The following is a 22,586-nucleotide window of genomic DNA, read 5'->3' as shown; positions in this document are numbered from 1 at the left end:
TGTGCCCCCTGTGTTGGCAGGCGGACTCTCAACCACTGAGCCACCAGGGAAGCCCTATCAATTAAAATTTTTTAATTGAAATACAGTTGATTCACAATGTTGTGTTAGTTTCAGGTGTACAGCAAAGTGATTCAGATATATATATATATATATATATTCTTTTTGAGATTCTTTTCCATTATCGGTTATAACAAGATAGTGAATATAATTTCCCGTGCTATACAGTAAGTCCTTGTTTTTTCTCTATTTTATATATAGTAGTGTCTATCTGTTAATCTCAAATTCCTAATTTATCCCTAGCTCCTGCCTTTTCCTTTTGGTAACCATAAGTTTGTTTTCGATGTCTGTGAGTCTATTTCTGTTTTCTAAATAAGTTCATTTGTATCATTTTTTTAGATTCCACATATAAGTGATACCATATGATATTTGTCTTTCTCTGTCTGACTTTATTTAGTATGATAATCTCTAGGTTCATCCATGTTGCTGCAAATGGCATCATTTAATTCTTTTTTGTGGTTGAGTAATATCCCACTATATATTGTACATATACCATATCTTCTTTATCCATTCATCTGTCGATGGACACTTTGGTTGCTTCCATGTCTTGGCTATTGTAAATAGTGCTGCTGCGAACACTGTGGTGCATGTGTCTTTTCAAATTAAGAGTTTTCATCTTTTCCAGATACATGGCCAGGAGTGGGACTGCTACTGTAACTCTATTTTTAGTTTTTTAAGAAGCCTCCATACTGTTTTCCATAGTGGCTGTGCAAATTTTTTATTTTCTCAAGAAAGGACATTTAAAACACATCAACCATTTATCTATGATCACCATGATTTCTTAAAATAAATACTGTAACACCAAAAAGTAATAAATGCACAATTTTAAGATAACCTCAGTCCTTTAAACTGAATAACCACAGTTCATTGATTCCAAGAAGGTGCACCTGTGTTTTATGTATCACTAAGAAAGAAAATAAAAAACCTTCCAATTAAAATAAGACGGTTTCTTATCACTTTGAATTTTTATATTTATTGGAAAAGTTCTTAAACTTATTTAGATATGAATTCTCATAACACAAGTTTATGTAAAAAAGAAAAGCAAAATGAATTCCAGATACTCTTAAAATTTTCTTCACATTCAAAATCTAATACCTAAATTGCTTTTTAACTCAGTCATCAGTGACCCTGTTTGTCCATAATATCATCCTCTGTACCAAAGGAATTAGTGATGTGATATTCCTTTTAAAAATGTTCCTCTACTGCCTCGGGACTCTAGTCCAAGAAACTGACATACATTGTCCAAGTCTTGATGCTATATCTTTTCCGATCTTACCAAAATGTATCACCAGAAGGTGCAACCAACAGGTTTCAGAAGACAACCCAGGCATGTTCATCTCTTTCATAAATGGTCCTTGTTACCAGAAACACCAATGGGTTGCAGTTGTCTAGTCATACCAACAGGATTAATTATTGAGTTCGAGTATATGTAGGCAGTGACAACTATTTCACAACTGACAATGATGTAAAGATGCCATTGATTGTAAAACACATCTCAATTTCAGAAACGTTAAAATGTGGGAAAACGTACATCTTAAAATCAATGAAATATAGTAGCACTATGAAAACCACACTCTCCACAATGTTCTCCCATTTTTTTTATTTCAATGCAAAACAGTGAAAAAATTCATCGAAAAACAGCATTTGGGAACCACTTCTCACTACAATGAAAAGTATTTCTCAGAAGGCTTACTGACTATAATGACCTCATTTAATTAAAAAAATAACATTTCAGCAGTTCTCCCTAAATCCTTTCCCTCATTATTGATGTCTTACTGTGACCATATACTTATAATTTATTGCTATGCTATTTACAAAACTAAGTATCCTATTTTTAGATACATTGCAAGGGATGCTGTTTGTTTTTATGTATCGTATGACAGGACTTCTCATATAGAAAAGAATATGCCCTTAGGAGTACAACACAAGAATTGTCTCACTGAATCTGACCCAAAACCCATCCAGAGCAGTACTGTATCAAACCAAAAACACAAAAATAAAAAAAACCTTGCTATGAAGAACACTATTGTTCTCCTTGATACAAACCTCAAAGGGTTAGACCAAATCTAACCACATATGTTGGATTCCTTATTCCCCACTAAAATTATAAACATTTTAAGAATCTGTTTATATTTTTTGCTAAACTCTGTAGTTCAGAATAGAATCCATAGCGGCAAATAACTATCCAAATGAACAATCTTTAGTGCATACCAACTAACCCATATCTGGCCAAGTGGACATCACTTACCACTTTTCTGCCCACTCATATACAGTCTCTCAAAATTTTCATATAGTTAATACCAATTCCACTGGCATTTCATATGTAAAAGGGCTTCAGATTTGAAGGATCACAGTGCATTTCTCCCTTGAGGTAATTTACAAAACCATAATCTGAAAATAGGTTCAGCACTGATCCCTTTAACAGTCTATTAATTTGGACTCCCTATTCTTACTCTTATTCTGTTTATAAACAAATTTCCTATCCCTATCAAATGATGCCACTAAGCTCCTTGAGAGTGCCTGGTTATAGTATCTTACCTAAACTCCTTTTTAAGATCAGGATATTGATTTTTGTCTGCTATTTCTTCATTATAAAATATATATACATATATATATATATGTTCAGTATGGAAATTGTGGGGAATACATATTAAGAAGGGGGAAAAACAAAAATCCCATAATTATTTTAAAAAACCCACCAAAATTAATATTTTCCAAATTTCCTTCTAGTCTTTAAAATGATATACAATTCTGTAACCTGATTTTATTTACATAACATTATACATAGGTATTTCCCTGTATTATGAACTCTTTATAGACATTTTATGGCTAAATAAGATTTCTTTGTGTAAATGGATCACTGTTTCCTTAAACATTAATATAAGATGTTTAGGTTCTTCCTTTCCAATTTTTTGTGCTATTATAAACAATTCTGTTATATGTATCTCTATTTCCATATTTTAAATTATCTCCTTTTGAGATTCTCAGAATGGAATTACTATGTAAATCAATGAGTCTTAAGATTTCAATACATATATTCAAAATGTTATCCAAAATTGCATCCATTCATAATCATGCAACATGCATGAACAATACCTGTTTCACCATACCCTCACCATTCTCCTCAAAACAGCATTTTAAAAGATTAATTTAACTCATCCCTTATCTGATAAAAATTTAATGCCTGACCTCAATTATATTTGACATTTCAGAATAAATTAATTTATTTCTTCAAAGTAATTTAAATGCCTAGAAAAAATACATTTTGACTCTTAAGATATGTATTTTCTACTTGGACCATGAAATAGCAACATAACTGTTGCTGCCAGTCACAAGTTATCCATTACTAATGTTTAGCAAACAACTACTATCTATTGGCCTTTACAGTAGGCAGGTCAAATTCAAAACCAAGCCTATTATGCTGCATTATGCTACTGTTTTAAATCGCTCACAATCCTTAAGACTTTTATATTCTCCTGCCATTAAATCTTTTTAAGTAATGGGGTATTTTTTTAACCTTTTAGTTACGATAATTCTTTCTCTTATAATAGTCAAAAAGTGGTCTACAGACGAGAATCATCCAATAATGTGTTTATTTGAAAAAGAGATCACTATGTCATCACAATCTCTGGGGATGGTTATCTGGAGTTTTTAACAAGCTTTTAACAAGCTCTCAGGTGGCTGTGAAACACACTAAAATGTGGGGGCCCTACCATAAGGGCATTCATGTACACATGCTATATGAATGAATACATGAATGAATGCAGCTAACAGACTCTTGGACAGTTTATATTAGTTATAAACGGTTTTCATTACATAAATAAATCACATAATCTTTAAGTTAGCAATATATAAATGCATGAAGTTTTACCTCTAAACTACTTTGAATCCATAAGTGATCCACTGTTTCTTAAAATTTACATAAGTTTATTTTTAATAGTGTTTCTAGCCTCTCACTTCAATCAATGCCTCTCCAGCTTTTCCACTCAAATAACAAATGAGAAAGGAAAATAAACTCAGATTCACAGAAACTGGGTGATATGCAAACAAATTCTTTTAAATCTTGTTTTAGTTCAAAAATTCATGTGAGGGGCTTCTCTGGTGGCGTAGTGGTTAAGAATCCGCCTGCCAATGCAAGGGACGTGGGTTCGAGCACTGGTCCAGGAAGATCCCACATGCCACGGATCAACTAAGCCCATGTGCCACAACTACTGAGCCTGCACTCTAGAGCCCATGCTCTGCAACGAGAAGCCCCCGCAATGAGAAGCCCGCGCACCCCAACAGAGTAGCCCCTGCTCTCCGCAACTAGAGAAAGCCCGCGCACAGCAACGAAGACGCAATGCAGCCAAAAATAAAATAAATAAATTTTTTAAAAAATTCATGTGAATGTAATAAACTAAATGACAATATCCATAGTAATTTCAAAATTCCCATGCTCCTATCTGCAATTTAAATGGAGGCTTCAAGAAGATACACCACATTTATCCTCTAACACAGGGTCAAGTACTCTAGTTAGGAAACACGAAACTGGATCATAAAAAGCAACAAGCTAAATGAGCTGAAGTGGTACAAATGCTTAAAGTTGGGTCCACAATACTTCCTCAATGCATATCTAACCAGGAATCATTATTTTCTTCCAATTGCAACTTTTTTTTTTAAATGTTTCTTTAGGTTACAACCAGCCAGTTGATACTAGTGAATCCGGATAATTCGGTCCCAAATGCAAAAACATAATTTATGGAAAAATAAAACAAGTCTGCTTTAGCGGAAAGAATCAGGAATAGGATAACACTTCCCACACAAGGAAACAATTCTCAGGCAATTGCTAAAAAATAAAAGTTTCTTAAGGTAAAAGGAAAAATTAGAATTTTCACTTTTCATATATTTCTACCACAAAACAGATCTGTAGATATTATCACATTCTCACCCTATTCAGTGTAATACAGATTTTCTTCTCTAAGAGTTTTCACTTACAGAGTTTGATCAGAAAAAGTGTATCAGGCCCAGTGGACTAGACCAAATCTAACTTATAATAAGACTGCACATGTGTAAACTGCTATAACAAAAGATCTGAAACAATCTAAGCACCTACCAAAAAAGAAATTAGTTAAACTAATCATGGTAGATCCATAAAATAGAATATTCAGCAACTGGAAAACAAAGAGGCAAATTTTATGAACCTCTATGAAAGATCTTTTAATTGAGGGTAAAAAGAAGCATGGTACAGAAGGATACAATATGCTGCCTTTTTTTTTTTTTGCGGTACACGGGCCTCTCACTGTTGTGGCCTCTCCCGTTGCAGAGCCAGGCTCCGGACGCGCAGGCTCAGTGGCCATGGCTCACGGGCCCAGCCGCTCCGCGGCACGTGGGATCTTCCCGGACCGGGGCACGAACCCGCGTCCCCTGCATCGGCAGGCGGACTCTCAACCACGGTGCCACCAGGGAAGCCCTATGCTGCCATTTTTGTGTGTGCATATATACCATACATGATTATGTACTGGTTTTTATTCATGTGGAATTCCTCTAGGCAAATACAAAAGAAATGGATAACAATGACTGAATCCTGAGAAGAGGACCAAGAGTACAGGGAAACTTTACTTTTCACTGTATACCTTTTTCTATCTCTTGTATTTTGCACTATACACATATACTACCTACCCAAAAATTAAGTATAAAAAAAAGACAGTGCAGTCATATAACATTAAATAATGATGCTGCAGACACATGTTTACTGACATGGAAAAAAACTTATAAACACTAAACCCAGGGACTTCCCTGGTGGTCCAGTGGCTAAGACTTCATGCTCCCAATGCAGGGGGCCCAGGTTCGATCCCTGGTCAGGGAACTAGATCCCACGTGCCACAACTAAGAGTTCACATACTGCCACTACAAAGCCCGCACACCACAACGAAGATCCTGCACACAGCAACGACAATCCCAAGTGCTGCAACTAAAGACCTGGCGTAGCCAAATAAATAAATAAACATTAAAAAAAAAAACAAAACTAAACCCAACTAACAACAAATCATTGTTAGACCTAAGACAATACCTACTTAATAATCTAGGTTAAAATAAATAAAGCCAAACGGTTGAGAATTGCTATTTGATCAATAAAATATGTATCAGAGTACTGGAATACATATGGACCAATCTGACAAGACTTCCCTGTTACCAAGAAGGGATTTCCCCTTTTACTTCACTTCCCTAGGTTTGACATTCATCACCAAATTTCTGGTAGATAGAATCAGTGAATACAGAAACATTCTAGAAAAGAATGGTCCAGAAAAGATAACATTAAACACATTATTAATATTATTTTAGTTTATTTATTTTTATTGAAGTATAGTTGATTATTAATATCTTTCTTTATAATTCTTCTCCATTGAAAACGCAATGCTTTCAACAGTTTTTTTTTTTTTTAATTTGTCTATCAAGGACTAGAGTTATTCTCCACTCTGAGTTCCTCAGCAATCATGTACCAGATAATCTAGAAAAGTCAAATTACTTTTTGAAGTAATTAACTATAATCTAATGCAAGTTTTGTTTTTGTACTCTTGTGGCATGTTTGAGGCCTGTTTCCTTCTTTCACTAAGCGTTGGTACTGCATATGCCAGCTCATCCATCTAAAGAATTATGTTTCTGATTTTGCAACCATAAGATGCAAACAAAAAGAATCTCAGCAAGTTTTTACTTGATAACTAGCCAAGAAAACATGCCTAATGTGGACTGAGAGATGGGCATACCAGGTATCAGATATGCAGAAAAGAAAAAGATAGTCGGTCATAACAGCCATCAAGATAAAAGGATTTCCAAGTTCTGAGATTGATGATTTAGGGAGAAAATTAAGTTTGGAAACAAAAGGATATGGTTCAACACGGAAGTTGAGGTATGTGCATGTGCATCCACTCTGCCAAACCCTTTCCATATCCTTTGTACTGTTTTTTGTTGTTTTTTTTTTTTTGCGGTACGTGGGCCTCTCACTGTTGTGGCCTCTCCTGTTGCGGAGCACGGGCTCCGGACGCGCAGGCTCAGCGGCCATGGCTCACGGGCCCAGCCACTCCGCGGCATGTGGGATCTTCCCAGACCAGGGCACGAACCCATGTCCCCTGCATCAGCAGGCAGACTCTCAACCGCTGCGCCACCAGGGAAGCCCCTTTGTACTGTTTTCATCAAACTGTCTAACACTGAAACAAATGTGTTAATGTAAAAGCTGCCCAGATTGAAGAATACCTGGGTTTAAACCCAAGTGGCACCTCTCCCATTCCCAGATCATACCAGAAAAGTTTTGACAGGCTCAGCCATACTCAGGCACTAGCACCTTTAAGAGGCCTTAGACAATACCACTGGCACTTTCTTTTAAACCAGAGCCACCACAAAAATTCTATTAAAGAAATAAAAACTCCCTCCCAAACTCCTCTACACTTATGCCAATTCAAAAGAAATATAGATAACTACACAACCAATCTTAATTCTATAAGCCAACATTTCCCAAATTGTGTTAGCAAAATGAGAATATAGAATTTTGTGCCTGAATAAATTGGAAAGGGGTGAGTGAAAGAATCAATGATGACTAAACTTGGGAGCTGGATAAGTGACAGTACCACTATCAGTGACAGACTGAAGACCAGGAAGTTTGTTCCAAGATGAAGACTTTGACTTAGACACACTGAAAGTTTTAGCAGACAATAAGGCAACCAGGTAAAGATATGCAATTGGTAAAGAATAAGAGTCTTAAGTACAGAAAAATAAAGGATCAAGGACAGAAACAAAGAATTCAGAGTCATTTAATTAAGGAGGTGAAAGACAAGAATGGATAGGAACTGCCTAAATGTGTACAGATTGATGTTGACAACACAAATGTTAAAAATCTGAGGCTTAGGATACAGATATGAGTAAGAAGTTGAGCCAGTGAAGGAGGGGAAAGAGGTGCAGCACAAGAAATAGAGGGAAAATACAGTACAAGGAAAGCAAAGAGGTAAGATCTTCAGGAAGATTAGCAGAATCCAATGGTCTCTAATGAATGAGCATGATGAGAACAGAAAAAATGCCAATCAATGTAGTATTTGCTGATTATGAGAAATCAGTAACCTTGGAGCAATTAGTGTTCAGTGGCTGGGGGTAAAACTTGCATTTACAAGTAGTTACAGACAAGATGAGTTACAAGAAAATGGAGTCATCAAATGAAAACCAATCCAAGAAGAATTGAAAGCAATTATCATTGCCTTCTTTTTCATCACCTCTAGGCCTCCCAATCTGAGGTCTCCAACACTTCAAATACATCAATTTACTCACTTTATGAAATATAACCTTAGGCATTAGTAATCATATTTTTATACCTCTCAATAAAGAAAGCCATCTATTAATGCCATGGGAAAATCAACATTCGGGTATGCTTTTGGAATTTTATCCAAATAGGTAGCAAACAACCTGAATCTGAGAGTGTATTTATTGGAAGATAAACACCTTCTAAGATTTTCTCTACACATTCACATTTAAACATGTATTACAGGGACTTCCCTGGTGGTGCAGTGGTTAAGAATCTGCCTGCTGGGCTTCCCTGGTGGCGCAGAGGTTAAGAATCCGCCTGCCAATGCAGGGAACGCGGGTTCGAGCCCTGGTCCAGGAAGATCCCACATGCCGCGGAGCAACTAAGCCTATGCACCACGACAACTGAGCCTGTGCTCTAGAGCCCGCAAGCCACAACTACTGAGCCCGTGCGTCACAACTACTGAAGCCCATGCGCCTAGAGCCCATGTTCCGCAACAAGAGAAGCCACAGCAATGAGAAGCCTGTACACCGCAACAAAGAGTAGCCCCCGCTTACCAAAAGTAGAGAAAGCCCGTGTGCAAAAATGAAGACCCAATGCAGCCAAATATTTTAAAATTAATAAATAAATAAATTTATTTTAAAAATAAATAAATAAAAATAAACAGGTATTATAGGTTAACAATGCTGTAGCTAGTTCTACAGAAATGTAAGCCAACATTTCGTGTTAAAAAGGAGAGTGATAATTAAAAATATTAGCATTTGGTATTGGTAGTATAGATTTCAACTAAGGACATAAAAGCAACCTTTCAGTATCTATTAATAATGGCCTTTCTAACAATCCTGTTTCCTGGAGCAGAATACAAGCATGAACATGATTACAGTTTACCCTGATGACACATAAAATATAAGTTAAAATATTTTTGATTAATAGTCAATAATTACAATAAATGGGGATATAACAACCAAAATTATTTTAAAGTACTTCAGAATAAAAGTAAATCTTCTCAATTTGAACTTCAGTAACTGTCATCCAGAAAGTTCAGAAAAGGAGCAGACCAAATTTTTTATTCCAATAAAGAAAAAATTTGTTAAGTAAATACCATGAACAAGGTAATACATGCAACAAAAGCATGCTGTTTTCAGCTACTTTAGGTATATCTGATGTTCAGTTCAAACAGGAGGCAAGAAAAGAAACTGCAAACAAGAGGGACAGGAAAAAAACAGAATTTATAGTGTACCTGCAATGTGACAGGCATAGTACCGGGTTCCTTAAAATGTTACTCTTGATTAACTGTCATAGTAATCATATGACATAGTTATTATCTCTAGCTTACAAATACATTTAAAAAACAAAGTTTCCTTGGGAATTCCCTGGTGGTCCAGGGATTAAGACTCCACACTTCCACCGCAGGGGGCACGGGTTCGATTCCTGGTTGGGGAACGAAAAACCTGCACACCACGTGGCGCAGCCAAAAAAAAAAAAACAAACTTTCCTCAAGTTCATACAGCTAATAAACGGCAATGTCAAGATCTCTGAGCCATATCGGTCTGTCTCTGAACTGTGAGGTTGTGCTACTTCACAGCACAATGCCAACTCTGAGATGCAAGTGATCCAGGTGACAATACTAGCTTTCCTACAGATCCAGGCCTCAACTTCCTTTCCTGTAAAATGAAGAGGGTAAACTCAATTATGTCTGTAATTCCAGGTTACTGTAACATACTAAGAGGTAGAATTGTTTAGGTTGATGCTTAAAGAAGATAATTATCAATCATTTTATATGCATTTTACTAGGTATGACTCCATGCCATCAGTTTCATTCTACACTTTCCTCAAATGTTATATCAGAAACTAAGAAAGATCAAGGTAGGAATGACTGAGCAGACATCAAGAACCTCTTTCCCAAAAGTGAGAAAAGAACAAAATTAAGTAACATATAAGAGAATTTAATTACTCTTAAGAAAGTACACCTTTCTTGATAAAAATCCTGAAACAGAGACTTTTTTTTTTTTTTTTTGGCTGCGCAGATTGTGGGATCTTAGTTCCCTGACAAGGGACTGAACCCAGGCCACCACAGTGAAAGCGCCGAGTCCTAACCACTGGAACACCAGGGAATTCCCAACAAAGCCTTTTAAAGTAAAGCTTTGCGAAGTATGAATCTCAATGTACTTTCATCATTAAAAGAATCATCAACTTTAACAAACTCATTGATTAGTTCTAGTAGTTTTCTGGCGGCATCTTTAGGATTTTCTCTGTATAGCATCATGTCATCTGCAAACAGTGACAGTTTAACTTCTTCTTTTCCAATTTGTATTCCTTTTCTTTTTCTTCTCTGATTGCCATGGCTAGGACTTCCTATACACTAACAACGAAAGATCAGAAAGAGAAATTAAGGAAACAATCCCATTTACCATTGCAATAAAAAGAATAAAATACTTAGGAATAAACCTACCTAAGGAGGCAAAAGATCTGTACTCAGAAAACTATAAAACACTGATAAAAGAAATCAAGGATGACACAAACAGATGGAGAGATACACCATGTTTTTGGATTGGAAGAATCAATATTGTGAGAATGACTATACTTCCCAAAGCAATCTACAGATTCAATGCAATCCCTATCAAATTACCAATGGCATTCTTCAAAGAATTAAAACAAAAAACTTTACAATTTGTATGGAAATACAAAAGACCCCAAATAGCCAAAGCAATCTTGAGAAAGAAAAATGGAGCCGGAGGAATCAGGCTCCCCAACTTCAGACTACACTACAAAGCTACAGTAATCGAGACAGTATGGTACTGGCACAAAAACAAATATAGATCAATGGTACAGAACAGAAAGCCCAGATATAAACCCACGTACCTATGATCACCTAATCTATGACAAAGGAGGCAAGAATATACAATGGAGAAAAGACAGCCTCTTCAATAAGTGGTGCTGGGAAAACTGGACAGCTACATGTAAAAGAATGAAGTTAGAACACTAACACCATACACAAAAATAAACTCAAAATGGATTAAAGACCTAAATGTATTTTTTTTATAAAGCTCTTAGAGAAAACTATAAAGCTCTTAGAGAAAAACATGGGAAAAACACTCTTTAACATAAATCACAGCAAGATCTTTTTTAACCCACCTCCTAGAGTAATGAAAAGAAAAATAAGCAAATGGGACCTAATTAAACTTAAAAGATTTTGCACTGGAAAGGAAACCATAAACAAGATGAAAAAACAACCCTCAGAATGGGAGAAAATATTTGCAAGCAAAGCAATGGACAAAGGATTAATTTCCAAAATATACAAATAGCTCATGCAGCTCAATATCAAAAAAACAAACAACCCAATCAAAAAATGGGCAGAAGACCTAAATAGACATTTCTCCAAAGAAGACATACAGATGGCCAAAAAACACATGAAAAGATACTCAACATCACTAATTATTACAGAAATGCAAATCAAAACTACAATGAGATATCATCTCACACCAGTCAGAATGGCCATCATCAAAAAATCTACAAACAATAAATGCTGGAGAGGGTATGGAGAAAAGGGACACTCTTGTACTGCTGGTGGGAATGTAAATTGATACAGCCACCGTAGACAACAGTATGGAGATTCCCTAAAAATCTAAAGATAGAACTATCATATGACCCAGCAATCCCACTACTGAGCATATACCCTGAGAAAACAATAATTCAAAAAGTCACATGTACCCCAATGTTCACTGCAGCACTATTTACAATAGCCAGGACACGGAAACAATCTAAATGTCCATCAACAGATAAATGGATAAAGAAGATATGGTACATATATATCACGGAATATTACTCAGCCATAAAAAGGAACAAAATTGGGTCATCTGTAGTGATGTGGATGGACCCAGAGTCTGTCATACAGGTTGAAGTAAGTCAGAAAGAGAAAAACAAATATATGTGTAATCTAGAAAAATGGTACAGATGAACCTATCTGCAGGGCAGGAATAGAGACACAGACGTAGAGAATGGATGTGTGGGCACAGTGGGGGAAGGGGAGGGTGGGATGAATGGGGAGATTAGGTTTGACATAACTATACTAGCATGTGTAAAATAGGTAGCTAGTGGGAACCTGCTGTATAGCACAGGGAGCTCAGCTCGGTGCTCTGTGATGACCTAGATGGGTGGGATGTGGTGGGGAGGGAGGTCCAAGAGGGAGGGGATTATACATACATAGAGCTGATTCACTTCATTGTACAGCAGAAACTAACACAACATTGCAAAGCAATTATACTCCAATAAAAGAAAAAAAGAACCATTAGATGGCACTTACTAACTGCCAACATTATTTAGAAGATTTTGCTACTCTGATTTTGTTTAAGAGAGTAAAGATCTGGGCTCCTCAGGAAAATGGTGGATTCCACATCTGGGGAAGGAAATGTAAAATTAAGCCTGGAACATGTTATACCAGTTGCAGTGGTTAATTTAATATGTCAACTTGACTGAATCATGGGGTGCCAGACGTTTGGTCAAACATTATTCTGGGTGCACCCAGAGGGTTTTTCTAGATGAGATTAACATTTGAATCTGTAAACAAGTAAAGCAGGACTTTACTGGTGGCGCAGTGGTTAAGAATCCGCCTGCCAATGCAGGGGACACAGGTTCGAGCCCTGGTCCAGGAAGATCCCACATGTCACGGAGCAACTAAGGCCCCATACCACAACTACTAAGCCTGTGCTCTGGAGCCCGCAAGCCTCAACTACTGAGCCCGCACGCCTAGAGGCCGTGCTCCGCAACGAGAGAAGCCACCACGATGAGAAGCACTGCAACGAAGAGTAGCCCCTGCTCGCCCCAACTAGAGAAAGCCCGCGGCAGCAACGAAGACCCAACACAGCCATAAATAAATAAATAAATTCATTAAAAAAAAAAAAGAAAGAAACAAGTAAAGCAGATTGCCTTCCTCAAACAGTTGAAGGCCTGAATAAAAGATAAAGGCTGACCCTCCCACAAGTAAGAGGGAATTCTGCATAAAGCCTTCAAGCTGCACCCTGGTTTTTCCCCTCCCTTCAGACTCAAACTAAAACAATTGCTCCCCTTGGGTCTCAAGCTTACTGGATTCTTGACTGGAACTACATCATCATCCTTCCTGGGCCTCCAGCTTGCCAACTGCAGATCTTGGGACTTGTCAGCCTCCAAAACTGCATAAACAAATTCATTATAATAAGTCTCTTTATATATATTTACATATGTATATAAATATATATAGATACAGATACATATATCCTATGTCCTACTGGTTGCGTTTCTCTGGAGAATACAGACTAATACACCAGAAAGCAAGAAAGCCGTCAAAGACTATTAGGGCCATGTCAAAAGGACATAAGAGCCAGCTTAATGAGGCTCCCACTGGCTAAAGGTGAGACAATCTGAGTATCTTCTATTTTTTTATTTATTTATTTTTTTATTTTTTTGGCTGTGTTGGGTCTTCCTTGCGGTGTGCAGGCTTTTCACTGTGGTGGTTTCTCTTGTTGTGGAACACAGGCTCTAGGTGCGCTGGCTTCAGCAGTTGTGGCACGTGGGATTCAGTAGTTGTGGCTCAAGGGCTCAGTTGCTCCACAGCATGTGGAATCTTCCCGGACCAGGGATTGAACCTGTGTCCCCTGCATTGGCAGGCAAATTCTCAACCACTGGGCCATCAGGGAAGTCCCGAGAATCTTTTAATTCTATGAGTTTACAATGACACTTGAAGAAAGAAATTTGCTGGTTACCTTTGGATACTGCTAGGGATCCAACTCATTATTTTGATAACTGGTAAATAAAGAAAAAGAATCAAGCATTACTCATCTCACTTTTTCTATACTAATTTTTCCTTTGGGTAGCCAAAACAACTGAGGATAGAAAATATCCCTTTAAAGAAGTATTACAGATAATAAATGAAGGTAGAATAATAAAAATATCACCACTTTATAAGCCTTAACGAATTAATAGATCTAAACAATGATCATGAATGACTACCAACATCACCAAAACAGACAACCAGACATGCCTTATTTCCTGACCAAAAAAAAAAAGTCTAAACCTGATGAAGTCTCTAGATCTGTGCTACTCAATACAGGAGTCACTAGCCACATGTGGCTATCGCGTACTTGCAAGGTGGCTAATCCTGATTGAGATGTGATATAAGTGTAAAATACAAACCAGATTTCTAAGATTTAATACCAAAACAATGTGAAATATCTCAATAATTAAATAGGCTATGCATTGAAATGATAACATTTTGGATATAATGGATTAAAAAAATATGTTAAAACCAATTTCACCTGTTTCTTTTTTTTACTTTTTTTTGAAGTGTATACCATAAAAATTTCAAATAACCGATATGTGGCTAAAATTTATGGCTTTCATTATATTTATATTGGACAGTGTTGCTCTAGATCTAATTACCAAAATTTATATAATACTGGGAGAGAAATATATGTTGAACACCACCACGGAGATGCAATTACCAAAATCCAGTCTATGGGAATTACTAAAAATCACAATATCCAGTTTCTTCAACAACACAGTAGCAAAACTGCAAGGAGGGGGAAAGAAAGAATGAGTAAGATAGAGGAGGAATATGTAGATTTAAAAAGACAATGTCAGGAACATGACAAGGATGCCCCTCTCTCATCACTGCTTTTCAACACAGTACAAGAAATTTTACCTAATACATTAAGACAAGAAAAGGAAATAAAAGTATACAGATTGGGAAGAAAGAATAAAAATTGTTCTTCTAAGCAAATGACATGATCACCTATGGAGAAAATCCAAGAGTCAACCAAAAAATTCCTGAAATTAAAAAGCGGGGGACTTCCCTGGTGGCTCAGTGGTGAAGAATCCACCTGCCAACACAGGGAACATAGGTTCAAGCCCTGGGCCAGGAATATCCCACATGCCACAGGGCAACTAAGCCTGTGCGCCACAACTACTGAGCCTGCACTCTAGAGTCTGTGAGCTACAACTACTGAGCGCACACGCCACAACTACTGAAGCCCACGCACCTAGAACCCGTGCTCCACAACAAGAGAAGCCACTGCAATGAGAAGCCTGCGCACCACAACGAAGAGTAGACCCCACTCACCAAAACTAGAGAAAGTCCGCGTGAAGCAACGAAGACCCAACACAGCCAATAAATTAATTAATTTTAAAAAGTAATAAATAAATAAATAAAAATAAAAAACGATTATAGCAAGGCTGCAGGACAGGCTAAAATTAAAAAGTCAATTGCTTTTCTACATACCAGCAATGAACAAGTGGAATCTGAAATTAAAACACAATACTATTTACAGTACCACCCCACAAAAAGAAATACTTAGGTATATATCCAGCAAAATATGTATAAGATCTATATGAGAAAAACTACAAAACTGATAAGAAGACTCAATATTGTCAAGATGTCAGTTTTTCCCAACTTGACCTATAGATTCAATGCAATCCCAATCAAAATTCCAGCAAGTTATTTTGTGGATATCAACAAACTGATTCTGAAGATTATATGAAGAGGCAAAAGACACAGAAGAGCCAGTACAATACTGAAGGAAAAGAACAAAGTTGGAGGACTAAGAACTGACACTACCCAACTTCAAGAGTTAATATAAAGTTGCAATAATCAAGTGTGGTATTGGTGAAAGAACAGACAAATCAAGTAATGGAATAGAATGGAGAACCCAGGAAAGAATCCACATAAGTACAGTCACCTGATCTTCAACAAAAGAACAGAGGCAATACAGTGAAGAAAAGATAATCTTTTCAACAAATGGTGGTGGAACAAGTGGACATCCAGGAGTTATATCGTAAAGCTCTGTGCCTTCTGCTCAATTCTGCTACGAAGATAAAACTGTTCAAAACAAAATCTATTTTTAAAATAACAATAAAATAATAATTTTTAATGAGACATATCAACCAATTGCAATGTACATAGCCCTTACTTAAATCCCACCTTAAAAACAGTTTTAAAAGAAATTATGACAATCAGGAAAATGTGAGCATTAACTGGAAATGAGGGAATTAATGGTTTTTTAACAGTGATAATATTACTATGGTGATGTTTTAAATTTTTTAAAAATAGTTTCTCTCTTTTAGAGGTATATACTGAAATGTGTGCATATGAAATGTTATGCTGGGACGTGTGTTAAAGTAATGTGGGGGGAATACGATGTGGGGGCAACCATAAATGGTATAGACGAAACACACAGGTAATGGGCTAATAATTTTGTAGTTCCATGTTAGGTAAATGGAAATTCATTATACTGTTCTCTCCACTTCATTAAAGTCACAGATTTTTAGAGTTGGAAAGAACTTTAGAAATCAGAACACCATAAACATGAGGGAAAGAAATGGAGACAAAGCCAGAAATACCTGAGTGTGTGACTTGAACAAAAAACTTTCTGACTTTGTTTCCACTTTTTTTTTTTTCTTTAATCAGCCACGCTGCACACATGCGAGATCTTAGTTCCCCAACCAGGGATGGAACCCGTGCCCCCTGCAGTGGAAGTGCGGAGTCCTAACCACTGTACCGCCAGGGATTTCCCTTGTTTCCTCTTCCATAAAAATGAGGATAAAACACTTGCCTTACATGGGGTGGTTTAAAATTAACTGGAATAACACATATAAAAACATATGTTTCCTTAAAACCAACTCTTTTAACCCTTTCCTAAAGTACTAAACAAACACTAGCTCAACTGGCCCAATCTTATTTAAAAAGTGAGAAAATAAAGAAAATCTCCAAACTCCACATGCAGTTAACTCCTCTTTCCTAATACCATCCCTTCATTCCCAGTTTATACAGAGTATCTATGCTCTGTGTACCTTCTTGCTTAAATGCAGACTTATTTTAATACAAACTTGCTGGTCACCAGACAGTGATAGTTACTGCTACTGGTTATTTGGTGATTATCTTTAGAGTTCAAAACAAACACCCTTCTTTTGAATAATGGATGATATTTACAACCTTCTTCTCTCATAACTGTTTGCCATTAAAACTAACACAATATTGTAAATCAACTACACTTCAACTTTTAAAAAATCCAACAACAGCAGCAGCAGCAACAACTAGGCCTAATATTCATGTCCCAAAGAAAGCTAAACCACTTGTTGCTAGCTCTACATGCATTTCAAGAATCTCACTTATATTGTTTTAGCTAAAATTTATTAAAGATTTAAGTTAAAAATCTTTGGAAAGAATATTACATTTATGCAAAACAACCTAACTTAGTAAATGCTGCCACATGTAAATGCTATAAAACCAATATTCTGTCAGCAGTTATTTCTGGGTGTCAAATTATGGTTACTTACTTTGGTCATCTCTATACATTCTAACTTTTTCTTTTTTAAAGGTTTGGTTCTTTTTTTAAACTTTATTTTCTTTTAAGTGAGGAATTTATTTATTTTTTGGCTGCGTTGGGTCTTCGTTGCTGGGCATGGGCTTTCTCTAGTTGCAGCCAGTGGGGGCTACTCTTCGTTGCGATTTGCGGGCTTCTCACTGTGGTGGCTTCTCTTGTTGCAAAGCACTGGCTCTAGGTGCGTGGACTTCAGTAGTTGTGGCACACGGGCTCTGTAACTGTGGCTCGCGGGCTCTAGAGCACAGGCTCAGTAGTTGGGGCACATGGGCTTAGTTGCTCCACAGCATGTGGGATCTTCCCAGACAGGGATCAAACCCGTGTACGCTTCATTGGCAGGCAGATTCCTAACCACTACGCCACCAGGGAAGTACCTTTTTCTTCAGTAACTAAGTATTTTTATAATTGGAAAAAAGCTTTGTATAAATATAGGATAATGCAGGACTTCATTCTATAAAGGAAGAAGAAAAATAATGAATACTAAATTGTTTTATAGTTATCAGCATGATTTCATTAAATGAAACTGCTACGTAAAAAATATTAATATGGGTTTCCCTGGTGGCGCAGTGGTTAAGAATCCACCTGCCAATGTAGGGGACACAGGTTCGAGCCCTGGTCCGGGAAGATTCCACATGCCGCGGAGCAACTAAGCCATGAGCCACACTGAGTCTGCACTCTAGAGCTCACGAGCCACAACTACTGAGCCCGCATGCCACAGCTACTGAAGTCCTCATGCCTAGAGCCCATGCTCCACAACAAGAGAAGCCACCACAATGAGAAGCCCGCACACCGCAACAAAGAGTAGCCCCTGCTCACAGCAACTACAGAAAGCCCACGTGCAGCAATGAAGACCCAATGCAGTCAAAAACAAAAAGAAATAAATATTTTTTAAAATGTTAATATAACAGGTCCCAATCATTTGGCAATCAATAGTAATTATTTCTAATAAAAATATAATTTCTTAATAAAACTTAATGGGTTTTTAATCTGTTAATGTTTAGCAGAGGGTTTTAAATTTTTGATTTGCTGTTTATGTATGTTCTGAAAACAGTTATTATGAAATTACTGTTCTGACCTCTGTTCTCAAGTATTATCTTGGAGAGCCATCTGAGGCCTCAGAACAATGAGGGATTGACCAGGATGATAAGGTAATAGGAATCAAACTCACAAGTGCCAGTCAACAGTCAAGACTCCTGCCTCTGTGTCTCAATCTCTGGTCCAAGAGCCACATTCAAGAGAACTGCTGATGTACTTAATAAAAATTCAGACACCCCGCACAACAAAGCCTAACTCAAAAAGACTGAATCAGAGTATACAGGAAAGTAACAAGCCTAAATCTGGCAAATAAAAGCACTTCATTGAAGATTATTCTATTTCTTCCTATAATCCTTAAATATCTTCCCCCCCCCAGCCAACCCATGAAACCATCTCACCTCATTTAAACAGTTCCAGGTATCTCATCTTGTGAAGTACCTGATTCTGCCTCACTTGGCAATAGGATGCATCTGCAGACCTGAGCTCTGCCTGACTTCAGTTAACACCAAGGGTCCCAGGGCTGCCTACACCCAAGCAGGGCTGACTGCATACAGCTTCTACCCTGGGATCACCAACTCTGCTCAGGAACTCTCATGCTGATCTCCTGACCTGGAAGTCTCTGAATCTTGCACTGCCTGCTACCCTATCGGTATCAGCAGATTTCCATCTTCTGGTAGCAAACCTTCCAGTTATTTGTTTCTGCTCTGTTAGGGACCAATCGTAGCATGATAAATCCTCCAAGTGCCTCAGATTAATTACAAAGGAGGCCTCCTCCTCTTTCACTTTTTATCTTCTTGATTACAAAACTACCCTCAACTTCATATTCTTACATTCCAAACTCCATGCTTCCCCCCAAATTACTGACATATAAACTGTTTTGTTTCATAATTTAATCTCTATTTGTGCTTTTTGTTTTCATCCTAATTTTATTGTCACTGTCCATAATAGATAGAATTTTAGATAGTAAATACATTTTCTCCCTAAACAGGACATTTCCATTCCAAGTTTTTAACCCTTTCTCATAATCTAGAATATACTAGAGTCCTGGTTCAGTTTAGTACAGTATATTCATAATAACAAAATTTTAAATTTTAAACTAAAAAAAATGGAAAAATACGGGTTCATAAAGTACTAAAAAATGTAAAATACTGAACAATTTGATTTGCTCTTACATACATGACATACTTTTATTAATATTTACTAATAATGTTTACTTTACATAAATGTTATAAACAATTCAATACCATCTATCTTTTATATATGGAAAAGCTAGTTATTACATCCAGTTAGCCATTTAAAACTGTACTAATTACACAGGAAACTTTCTGGCAGGATTCCTAATACCCAATATTTCAACAGAAAGTTTTGTACATGTTAGACTTATGGTTAAGGGAATACAGCAGGATACAAAGCCATATATATATATATATATATATATGAAATATATATAAAATTTATATATATATAAAAACTTAAATGATCCCATTTTTATATACAGGCATAAAAAAGCTAAGAAAGGTTCTTTTAGGATGACAGGTTATTTACTTCTGCTTCATATTTATATTTTCTTAATTTTCTTTAACATACCTGAATTCCCTTTGTAATAAAAATAATACAAGTTTGTTTTTCTTTTTCATAATTTTCAACAGAAGGAACAATTCTCTTCCTGGGCCCTCACAACATTTTTACATTCAGTATATTAGTCCTATTACTGTACTTGAAAATGTAGTTTGTTTTAAAGAGTTAACATTACTTTAGCTGATCCCAGCCTCTTTCATATTTTAGACCACTGCTCAAGCAGTTTTATAGTTAAGTTTGTTTTTACTGATTCATCCATTTAACCAAACATTTATTAAATACCCACTCAATGCCAGACACTGTTATATAGCCTGGTTTCCTAATGAGTCTTAGGGAATCTGTCTGTTAACACCCTTCTTGACCAAATAGTATAATCCTCAGTCACACTCAGAATGTGCTATCATGCTTATCAGGATCAAGTAAAAAAAACACTGTAGACGCACAACCAAACGCTTCTTAATTACATGCACCCCAATGTTCACTGCAGCACTATTCACAATAACCAAAACATGGAAACAACCTAAATGTCCATCAACAGATGAATGGATAAAGAAGATGTGGTACATATATACAATGGAATACTACTCAGCCATAAAAAAGAATGAAATAATGCCATTTGCAGCAACATGAATGGACCTGAAGATTAGCATACTAAGTGAAGTAAATCAGACAGAGAAAGACAAATAGCACATATATCACTTATATGTGGAATCTAAAATATGACACAAACTTATCTATGAAACAGAAACAGACTCACAGACACAGAGAACAGACGGGGTGGGAAAAGGATGGATTGGGAGTTTGCATTAGCAGATGCAAACTATTATATATAGAACAGATAAACAACAAGGTCCTACTGTGTAGCACAGGGAACTATATTCAATATCCTGTGATAAACCACAATGGAAAAGAATATGAAAAAGAATATATATATGCATAACTGAATCACTCTGCTGTACATCAGAAATTAACACAACATTGTAAATCAACTATACTTCAATTTAAAAAATTACTGCTAAGTATTCATTTTGATTCTATCATGAATGAAATTGTTTTCTTAATTTCCTTTTTGGATTGTTCATTGTTAATAAATAGAAATACAACTGTTTGCTGTTTCTTTTTTTTAATTTTTATTTTATATTGCAGTATAGTTCATTAACAATGTTGTGTTAGTTGCAGGTTGCTTTTTGCTTCTTGCTCTTGTATCCTTTATTAGCCCTGATGGTTTTAATGTGGATTCTTTATCATGAATTTATCAAAATTAAAAACTTTGGGGGGGGACTTCCCTGGTGGTCCAGTGGCTAAGACTCCACGCTCCCAATGCAGGAGGACTGGGTTCGATCCCTGGTCAGGGAACTAGATCCCACATACCACAACTAGAAGTTCGCATACTGCAACTAAGACCCAACACAACCAAATAAATAAATAAATAAATTTTTAAAAACTTATGTACATGAAAAGATATTGTCAAGAATGTGAAAATACAACCTACAGAATGGGAGAAAATATTTGCAACTCGTGTATCTGACAAAGAATTAATAGCTAAAATACATAAAGAATTCAACAATAAAAAGACAAACAACCCAATTTTGAAAACATGCAAGACCTGAAAAAACATTTCTCCAAAGACGATATACAAATGGCCAATAAGCACATAAAAAGATGCTCAACATCATTTGTGATCTGGAAACATAAGTCAAACCACAGTGAGATACCACTTCACACTCATTAAAATGGCTATTTAAAAAAATTAGAAGGGGACTTCCCTGGTGGCACAGTGGTTAAGAATCTGCCTGCCAATGCAGGGGACACGGGTTGGAGTCCTAGTCCGGGAAGATCTCACATGCCACAGAGCAACTAAGCTCGTGTGCCACAACTACTGAGCCTGCGCTCTAGAGCCCGCGAGCCACAACTACTGAAGCCCGTGCACCTAGAGCCCGTGCTCCGCAACAAGAGAAGCCACTGCAATGAGAAGCCCGCAGGCCACAATGAAGAGTAGCTCCCCATCGCTGCAACTAGAGAAAGCCCGCGCGCAGCAACGAAGACCCAAGGCTGCCAAAAATAAATAAATTTATTTTTAAAAATGAATAAAATAAAAAGAAGAAAATAACAAGTGATCAAAGAAGATGTGGAGAAACTAGAATCTTCATATGTTGTTGGGGCTGTAAAATGGTGCAGCCACTGTGGAAAGCATTTTGCCATTTCCTAAAGAAATTAAACATAGATCTACCATATGACCCAGCAATTCCACTCCTAGGTAAAAACGCAAAAGCACTGTAAACAGGTATTCAAACAAATAG

General features: G+C 36.7%; 1 protein-coding gene across 6 annotated transcripts in view; it reads right to left on the bottom strand.

Annotated features, from left to right (window-relative positions):
- Positions 1–22,586, bottom strand: part of MEMO1 (mediator of cell motility 1) — a 141,776-nt gene that overhangs the window by 90,206 nt on the left and 28,984 nt on the right. Inside the window, exon 1 of one of the 6 annotated variants that reach the window (XM_033425230.2) lies at positions 17,630–17,663. The exons of 4 other annotated variants lie outside the window; for them this stretch is intronic. In XM_033425230.2, coding sequence (XP_033281121.1) covers positions 17,630–17,648 — 19 coding nt within the window. In that variant the 5' untranslated portion in view covers positions 17,649–17,663. Of the gene's footprint in view, positions 1–13,405; positions 13,425–17,629; positions 17,664–22,586 lie in introns of those variants that run through there. One more of the 6 variants, XM_049696347.1, reaches the window with a different exon arrangement.

The sequence above is a fragment of the Orcinus orca genome, chromosome 13 (assembly GCF_937001465.1).
Source record: "Orcinus orca chromosome 13, mOrcOrc1.1, whole genome shotgun sequence".
Lineage (NCBI taxonomy): Eukaryota > Metazoa > Chordata > Mammalia > Artiodactyla > Delphinidae > Orcinus > Orcinus orca.
Note: the sequence above shows the minus strand (reverse complement) of the source record. Positions and strands in the feature narration are given on the sequence as shown.